This window comes from Montipora foliosa, chromosome 13 (assembly GCF_036669935.1).
Source record: "Montipora foliosa isolate CH-2021 chromosome 13, ASM3666993v2, whole genome shotgun sequence".
Classification (NCBI taxonomy): domain Eukaryota; kingdom Metazoa; phylum Cnidaria; class Anthozoa; order Scleractinia; family Acroporidae; genus Montipora; species Montipora foliosa.
The window spans coordinates 22,124,589-22,134,588 of NC_090881.1; the positions used below are offsets into that span (position 1 = coordinate 22,124,589).

The window sequence follows — 10,000 nt, forward strand, 5'->3', positions numbered from 1 at the left end:
TATAATTATAATTCAAATTATTATAATTAGTATAATTATTTTAATTAATATTATTATAAGAAACGTAGTATTAGGTTAGTTTCGGGCGCAGACAATTTTTTTTAGATTAAACTAGACCCTCCGTGAGAGTACACTGGGTTGCCTGTGGTACGTGCACCGTTCCAGGCAATTTTGTTTTCAAGTTGGGGGGTCATTAAGACCATTTAAGTTGTCACCCAGAAGTCATACCAGCAGAGGCCCTTTGGCTCACATGTTCGTACGACGAAAAAGATCCTTTTCTTAGGTTAAAAAGCTGGCTACCGGCCTATTAATTATTTGTCAGAAAAAAGAAATTCCTGTCCTCTTTGGAAAAAATACATGCATTGCTTACGTGTGGTAGTGAAGTAACACAGCGATTTATTCCATATAAAATGTCAACTGAGCTGTGTGTTGTCTTCCAGGAGATTCAAGTTGTCCTTGCGTAATATGTAGCTCTAACAGTGCACGATATTGTTTTGGTATTGTCTATCATTGTAGTGCCATGGTAGAAGTCTTGGGTAAATAGCCTGAGAAGACATGTGGTTACTAGCACAATATTGAACCCAGAAAGATTGAAGAAAATAAATGGGAAGTGAGAAACATTGGCTTCTGGGCTGACATGTTGATAATTGATTTTTGCTACGTTTAATTTTGGCTGCAGAAATAAATCGCAAAATCGAAAGTGACATGTCCGGAATTCAGCGGGCGCCATGATTAAGTTACCGCAGTATGTTTACTCGCCCAAACAGTGAAGCATCTGGGTCAAATGATGGCGAGATACCGGGTTTTCGTAAGTTTCTTTTTCTGTCAAGTGTTATAAAGTTTGACAATAAATGAGCGAAGTCAAAACAAATATCACAATCGCCCAAACCCTTGAGGTTGACCATTGTTTCTGCTAAGTCAAAAATTTACTCCAAGACGAGGTTATTTATCACCAGGTAATTCCATCATTTTGGAAAAAGCAGCTACTTCATTATTCATCGGCGTCACAATTTTGTGCTGATTTTGGGGCTCATTTTGTGGAAACTCAAGCACGCTTCCAACAGACCTGCTTATTTTCATGAACCTTTCCTGCTGATAGAGCAATACTAAAAATATCTTCCCGTATCACATTTCAACCTTGCGCTCAAATCCTTTTCCAGCGAAACATTTTATTGAAACAAGCAACATAAAAGATGCACTAAAACGCCATTCGTGTTGCAATGACTTTCGAGGCCGTTGCTGGTTAACGAGAATAACAAACTCACGAGGCAGAATGTATATTTATATTTAATTAAGTTAGCACAACAGAAAGATGCTAACCTCATTTTGACACGAAACTGCTTTACTATTGCCATAAAAACTATCCAGTTAAGCTCGCATGTTATGAAACATGATGACTTCATAAAGGCCACCTTTTCCAGCGAACAATTTTTTGAAACAAACAACATATTTGCTATTAGAGGCAAAAACCCCTTCCTATTTCATTTCGTGCGTGAAGAGAAAAAACCCAGTCGTGTCAAATATGCGCAATATTGCAACAAAATGTATTTTCTTTAGGAGTTGATTACGGAACGTCAGTGTTCACACTTTGTTTTCTATCTCACCTTCGTGTGCATTACTGTTACGTAATACTTGTCAAGTATGCATGATTTCTGTACCACATGGGAGTAAGGTGTCATAGCATGTACTGCTATATAGTCAAGTAGCCGTATGCTTATTTCACTTCTCGCGTCACCAATATAGCTTTACTGTATTCTGCTTTCGTCCAGTTCGTTTTTGTGGACCGGACGATTTTAACGAAGAGCCAGATATTCCCAACAATCCGCCAACAGATCCTCCCACATCGCAAGGGATTGATGAAATGTTCTCTCTCTGCAAGACATATCTTGAAAATCGTTTGGAACAGAAGGGCAAAGAGCTCAAAGAAAAACAAAAAATCGACTTGCAGGCAGAGAAGTTCAAATTCAAAAGTAACCAAAAGCAGTTCGTATTCAACGCCGAGCTTGAAGAATTAGTAGGAAAAATCAAAGAAGCAAACGCCTAGAAGGATCACAAGAAGGTGGCTCACTTAACGGACCAAGCCAAAGCGCTGTTGCACAAGAGACAGAAGCTTATCAAACTCGCAGACTCGAGTGACGCCGGCTGGGACGCAGTTCAAGAATACGAATCCCAAGATATCGCCTCGGACGATGTGGACGACAAGAAAATTCGCAATGCTAGAGCCGCAGCTAATAGGAAAAGGAAACAGAAAGAAAGGGAACGACAGCAGCAGAGCAATAAGTAGCGTTGTACAACTCCCAACCTGGGCACGCCGGATCATCATCTTTTTCGTGGTATTTGTATCGCTATTGTTTTTACCTTATATTCTTCCTGTTATTCACTCAGGTGCTTTGTTATTTTCTCGTGTTATATATATTGGCTCTCCGTGAGTTACCAACCCATTTCATTTTGACTGTGGTTGTCGTGTTGTGCAAGTTCCTATAACGATTTAGAAAATAATTTTCATGTGTGCGAACGCAGTGAGTTAAAATGAAAATGTATTTTCTATAGGAGTTGATTACGGAACGTCAGTGTTCACACTTTGTTTTCTATCTCACCTTCGTGTGCATTACTGTTACGTAATACTTGTCAAGTATGCATGATTTCTGTACCACATGGGAGTGAGGTGTCATAGCATGTACTGCTATATAGTCCAGTAGCCGTATGCTTATTTCACTTCTCGCGTCACCAATATAGCTTTACCGTATTCTGCTTTCCCGCCCACCCGCCCCTCCTTTTCTTTTGTGTTAATTAGCAAGTTTTGCTCTTCGGTTGTTATTTGTCGTTACTTAACTATTCATATTTTCGTCCCATCTTGACACCCGCAGGACGTCCAAGCTCTTATGCACATGGGGACTGCTTCAGGTGTGGAAGGCCAGGTCACTGGGCCAAAGATTGCAGGGCTTCCGGCTTCTACCCCCGCCCTTTCGGCCAGTACATGCCAACCGCCTTTGCCCCAGCCTCCACCACCACAAATGCTTCAGGAACCGGAATTAAGGGAATCGGACATTCATGAGGAATTCGACAAGTTTACGGATGTACTTCAGGTACTGAATCGTTTTGAAATCGACGAAGATCTAGGACGGAATAACAATGTAAAGGGCAATTTAAAGAAAAATTTAGAATTTTGGGTATTTTTAGGTGCTTCATCCTTCATATTAAACGTCATTAAATTTGGTTATCGTTTGCCTTTCTGGGATGTGCCGCCTGCATATTATTCAAAGAACAACGCTTCTGCCCTGAAAAATATTGACTTCGTAGAGAATTCTATCACTGAGCTACTGGAGTCCGAACGCATAAAGCAATTGTCTTACAAACCCCATGTCGTCAATCCATTGTCGGTTTCCGTTCAGCCTAATGGAAAGAAGAGGTTAATTCTTCGGGTAGAGGTCATGAATGGTCAAATGATTGTGAGTTTGACTAAATGCAGCACACTCAGTCAGTTTCGAGACAAATGTGAGATTACTTATGGGACGAAGATTAGGAAAGATGACTTCAGCTTTTGGTTTCTTCAGCTTTGGGTGGACATCAGCGTGTTTCCATCTATCTGCAAAACACCCAGATTGAAGTGACAGGTTTATCATCTTAGTAAGTACAGGAAACAAAACATCAATACACTCAACAACAAGGGTGGTTGGCATAGGATCCAGTGAACAGGTCTTCTTGGTTGCTTTTGTTATAAGACTACTGACTTCTTTATCAGTGAGAGTTCTAAAGTCCTGGAAGAGGCTGTGGATCTCAGGGTTTCGGGGAAACATCTCGTCCGCTGAATGGATGTTACCGGCTGCGGTATCTAGTCCAGTTCGTATTACATCGACTTTTTTGATAAGGAAGTTACCAATATCGTTAGCAAGCGTCGCATTACTATCTGAGTAGCCTTGAAAATGTAACTCACTTTCATGATTGAAGAGTGTTTTTGCAGAACGAAATAGCTTGCGTGTATCATGGCTATTCTCCGCTATAAAGTCGGTGTAGAACTCTTGTCTGGCTTTCTTCATCTCAAAGGTTGCACGATTTTTTTTTTGTTTTGTAGTCGAGGAAGTCCAGACGAAGTTTCGTTTTCCTCCATTTCCGTTCAGCTCGGCGGCGCATCCTTTTAGCTGTCTTGATCTCATTATTAAACCAGGGGACAATCGGTCTTTTTGTTACAGTCTTATTAATGAGAGGTGCATGACGATCCAAAGCTGATGATAGAGCTTCGTCATAGTGGGTGACAAGATCATTTAGCTCAAGAGAGTTGATGGCGTTGCTGCATAAGTCCGACTTTGACATGTCATCTCGCAGAGAACTGATATCAATCGACTTCAGTTTCCTGAAGGATATCCGCTTCGACTTCAGCAAAGGCTTTTCAACTTGGATATTACAGTGGACGGGTAGATGGTCAGAGAATAAGTAATCAGTCCACGGAGAAGAAACAAGCAACTGGTCGGAGTTTGTTATAATGAGATCTAAGGTGTGACCACTTATATGTGTGGGAACCGAAACATGCTGGTCTAACCCAACACTGTCCAAGAGTTCAAGAAACCGACATGCGTCAAGGTCGTCAGACACATCAACATGGATGTTAAAATCACCACAAATCAGGAGTTGATCGGTGCAGAGTACAGCATGCTCTAGATAATCCGAGAATTCAGTCAGGAACACACCTGTAGTGATTGGATGGGCATCAGAGTATGGTGGTCTGTAGATGATAATCAAACGAAAACGGTGGCTTCTTGATGTTATGTTCCACTCAGAGTATTCAAATGATTGGAATTCCCCAGCTGCGTTTTGTGAAACGCTAATATCCTCCCTGAACATTATCCCAGTGTCACCACCCAGTCGTCCTGTTCTTGAGTAATCAAGAAGATTGTATCCTGCAGGGGTGCACAGAACTCTAGCAGCAGATTCGTTTTCGTGGAACCACGTTTCTGTTATTGATGCGATATCTGGTTTATAATCACAGATAAAATCAATGAAATCACCAGCCTTGTTATTGAGCGATCGTGCGTTTATTGTACAGAAACGCAGGGTATTTCTATCTTCAAATGGTTGTCGATTTACAGGTCTGAGGTTGTTGATATTCCGACAGCGCGGAGAACGTTTCGGCAAGTCGTTGATGCGATACGAAATCACAGGGATCCCGCGAGACAGATTGTTTACGTCGATCAAGTTAGATGGATTACGTCTTGACTGCACTACCCGCCTGTCTATAGAAGCGTGTCGCCTTTGGGTACAATGACCTTTGTTCACAGGCCCGGGATTTAGTTTAAACACTAGATCACCGTCAAGCGTGCAATGGAATGTGGCGCTGGAGTTGGAATAATAAGCACATGGGCATTTAGTTCTCTTGATCTTACCATGTAGGAATACTGTGCATACCAGTGCTGGACGCCGAAAATAATAGATGGAATGCACTCCATTGATATTCAAAAAAGCGACGGTAAGTCCATGACTCAAAGACCACACCGGCCGAGCATCTTGAACATGATTTTCTTGCGAAGTAGACGAGCTTCGACCAGAAAAAGCACTCCACACTGTAGTATGTGCATTTAGACCTTTGTTGAGATGAAATATATTTCCATGTGGGCCTTTTAATGCAATGAAAATAACCAACAACGCAGAGCAACAGAATGGGAGTTTCAAGGGGAGACGCGGTTTTACGTTTCCACAGTTCTTCCTTTTGGCCTTCCTGTAGCTCCTTATATCTTTACAAAGATACTCCGCCCTTTGGTTGGATGGTGGAGGGCTAACGGTATTTACATCGCGGTATTTTTAGATGATGGTTGGTCCATAGCTGACGACTATAATTCAGCAAATATTATAGCTAGTAGGGTTCGTTCTGACATACGTTTAGCCGGATTTATAACAAATAGCGAAAAGTCAATTTGGGAACCAACGCAAATTATTACTTGGTTAGGATTGGTCTGGAACTCCACTCTTGGTACTATTAGTATTACATCCAGGAGGGTCCAAGGTATCGTTGATTGTGTGGCTTTTATTGAAGCTCAAAAATGCACAATTTCGGCTAGACAATTGTCATCATTTGTCGGGAAAGTTATGTCTACATGTCCGGTTACTGGAAATTTACCCAGAATTACTACCAGACACTGTCAGATGACAATTGCTATTGCTGAGCATTGGGATACACCTATGATTTTAGACGAGTATTGTAAGGATGAAATCGTTTCCTGGAAGAACAATATCCATCTACGCAATTTTAAAAATTGCTTTGTTTTCCGCAAACCTCAGAAAGTAACTTTTTCAGATGCTAGTAATATTGCCTGTGGAGCTGTTTCTTATATCAATGACGGCGAGCTTGTTTGCCACAAAATGTGGACGCAGGACGAAAGGAGTTCTACATGGCGAGAATTAAGTGCAATTGAATTCTCACTTCTGTCTTGCCTTCCTATTTTAAGTTCATCACATATGAAGTGGTATACCGATAACCAGGCCACTGCCAAAATCGTTGAGGTCGGTAGCATGAAACTCGAGTTAATTACACACGATTGCCTTAAAAATATTCAAGATATGTTACGAACACAGCATTCATTTGGATATTGAATGGGTTCCTAGAGATCGCAATGCCAGGGCAGATTTTATTAGCAAACTGGTGGATTTTGACGATTGGCAGGTCACTGAGGACGTCTTCAAAGACTTGGATAGTCTTTGGGGTCCCCACACGGTAGATTGTTTTGCCACGTATTACAACAGAAAAATCACCAGATATTTTTCTAGATTTTGGAACCCGGAAACGTCGGGCATTGACGCATTTATGCAGTCGTGGGAAGTTGAGAACTGCTGGTTAGTTCCGCCAGTTTATCTTATTCCCAGAACGCTTGCCTATATGTATAGTCAGGGAGCCAAGGGAACCCTTATTGTTCCACTGTGGAAGTCAGCCGTGTTTTGGCCCCTGTTAACCAATATTTATTGCAGTTTCATCCAGGATTTAAGAGTTTTGTCTATGCCTCAAGCTTTGACGCACGGGCGAAATCACAATTCTATTCTGCGTTCACCAACTACTCCGGGATATGTAGTGGCTTTAAGATTGAATTTCGTTCCTTCGGGGTAAGAATCTGAAAGGTTGGCCTTTCGGCTACAATCTAGTGAGTGGAATTTGTGCTGACTACGAATAGCACCTTGGCAGTGTTGCGTTATTTATTTCACTTTGATCATTTTATATGAGGTAGATGTGCTGACAACGAATAGCACCTTACCAGTGTTGAGGTATTTATTTCTTTTCGGCCATGTGTCAATGTGCAGAAGTTGTGTCGACAACGAATAGCACTCCAATAGTGCTGTGTTATTTATTGCCGTTTTTGATCTTCATTTAATGAATGTAGTGGTGTTGAGAACTAATAGCACCTGGGTTGTAGTACTTATTTCCTTTTTGCCATGAATCAGTGAGTAAGATTGTTCCACCTCTACACCCCTGTGTTATGTGTTTTTCCCTTTGTTTTCCTCAACAGGCCATCTCTGCGTTCACCAACTACTCCGGGATATGTAGTGGCTTTAAGATTGAATTTCGTCATCTCTGCTCAGTCCTGTTGGGCAAGTCTCTATGGATCTTTAGCTCCCTTCAAGCTGCGCCTCATTACTGATCAGTTTAAGGCCAGACAACCTTCGACGATGAATAGATATTTACTTGAGTGTCGAAAATTTATGCGTTGGTGCAATGATGTTAAGGCTCAATTCGTTTTGCCACAAGAGCCTGTTGTTGTAGCGGCCTATTTGTCTCAGCTTCACAGGAAGACTGGTTCTCCCAGCACTGTTAGTATGGCTTATGCTGCATTAGTTTGGCTACACGATGTAGTAGATGTAACTTGTAGTAATAATCCTTTGAAAACCGGAGTGTGTAGAAATGTTGTTGAAGCCGCGAAACGTAATGGCACACAACGGAAGAATAGGAAGCTCCCTCTCTCTATTGATATGGATATGGTCAAGATAATAGTTGCTAAACATGGCAAGGTAGACGCTAATCTAAAAGATCTGCGAATTTCAGTCATAGTTCTCTTAGGTTTTGAAGGTTTCTTCAGATTCAATGAGTTAGCAAATATGAAAGCTTCGCATATAACTTTCGCAGATGACCATATGTCCATTGTTTTACCAAGTAGTAAAACAGATGTCTACAGGGAAGGTAATAAAGCTATTATTGCTAGAACGGACAATGCCACTTGTCCAGTTAGTATGGTCCTTAGGTATATGTCTGCTGCAAGAATGGACCATAATGCAGACAGTCTCCTAATCAGGCAGTTAGTATTTCAGAAAAATTATAATACTTATGTTTTAAGGAACAAAGGAATTTCGTATTCTAGGTGTCAAGAAATCTTTTTGGAAGCTCTCAAGGCTCTAGGTTACAACTCCAAACTTTTTGGGTTACACAGTCTTAGGTCTGGTGGGGCAACTGCTGCCGTAACTTCACCTAGCGGCCCTGTATCAGACAGGTTATTAAAATTACACGGGCGATGGAAATCCGATTACGCCTAAGACTTGTATATTCAAGAAGATATATCTGCACGGCTTTCAGTTTCATCTACAATCTTGGACAAAATAGATGGGAAATTTGTAACCCCCATCCCCCCCAAATCAAGGATGGGAAAATGGCGCGTTTTGGCTTTTGCGCGGCTTCATCATTGCTTTGGGGGGGGGGGGGGGGATGGGGGTTTGCTGTTCCTTTTTATTCTGTCCAAGATTGTAGCCTAGGTATCTAATTGCTATCATTAAGTTTCCACGCGTGTTGAACGTTTTGCTATCTTTTAGTTACAGCCAAGTTTTGTATGATTATAATCAGTGCTTCACTATAATTTAACCGTATCATATGTATTGTGCAAGTGTACTAGCTTAATGAGGATATAGCTTCGCGTATCGTATTTCTGTGGACTAAAAGCAATGTGACCGTTTATACACGTAGTGCTCGAATACAGTAATAAAGCTTATATTGGCTCTCCGTGAGTTACCAACCCATTTGACTGTGGTTGTCGTGTTGTGCAAGTTCCTATAACGGTTTAGAAAATAATTTTCATGTGTGCGAACGCAGTGAGTTAAAATGAAAATAAAATTTCAGGATCAAACTGTTTCCATGAAGAACCTTTTCCTTGAATAATGAAGCACAAAATGTACGACAAAGCTTTCTTTCAAATAATTTTTGGCTGTCACATTTCTAATTATTATTTTTTTAACTGAAGACTGTGCAGAGTTGATCACAGATCCACTGAAGGTGTTCGATTCGTTCTGTCTTTGTTGAACCAATAACTTACCAGAGAATTTTCCATTTGGTTTCAGTGTTCTACATAACAGCACACTTGGTAAAATTAGAAATGCAGCTCACTTTGATTTCGGCTCGACGGGCGACAGATTGTTGTCGAAGTCCATTACTCGTCGCTTTCAAGATTCCACCGCCTGTCTTGTTCAGTATCCAATTGACTTGCCATTATTGAGCTTCATAAGGGTATATTTTGTTCAAAGATCCACTAAAACGCCATTCGTGTTGCATGACTTTCGACGCCATTGCCGGTTAAGTTTATCATTCTACTGTGTCCACCAGAGAAATGTATGCATTTCAACTACCCTCTCGATCCTAAGAAAATACGAGCAGAAGGCTCTATGCAAAAAGATACCACTTAGCAGGGGAGTGACAGGCAAGACTTTTACCGACACGGGGAAAAAAAAAGAATACCGAATACCACTTTCCGACTGGGATTGCCCTACGGCAAGCCAGTAAAAATACAAAATGTACATAAATAATTATTTTAAAAACTTAAATATGAAATATATAATTTATTGCAGTTAAAAGGCGTTCCGATATCGATGTGTGTGTACAGTGCAGGGACGAGTTGACTGTGGTTGGAGGAAGTGCTGTAGGAGAGAGAATTTAGCAACAATTAGTTAACAGTGACTTCTGAGGATGTATGCCAAAGCATACGAACGCCAAGTAAGTAATTTCAAACAATGCGCTTGTTTGTTTGTCACTCTGTTTGCGTCT

At 41.0% G+C, this 10,000-nt stretch overlaps 1 protein-coding gene and 1 long non-coding RNA gene across 2 annotated transcripts in view; one reads left to right on the plus strand and one right to left on the minus strand.

Moving 5' to 3' along the window:
• The window catches only part of LOC137983659 (uncharacterized), a 23,239-nt gene that overhangs the window by 1,399 nt on the left and 11,840 nt on the right, over positions 1-10,000 (minus strand). The gene's annotated exons all lie outside the window — the stretch shown is intronic.
• On the plus strand, positions 7,648-8,505 carry LOC137983655 (integrase/recombinase xerD homolog). Its single transcript, XM_068830817.1, has one exon. The coding sequence runs from the start codon at positions 7,648-7,650 to the stop codon at positions 8,503-8,505; it is 858 nt and encodes a 285-aa protein (XP_068686918.1).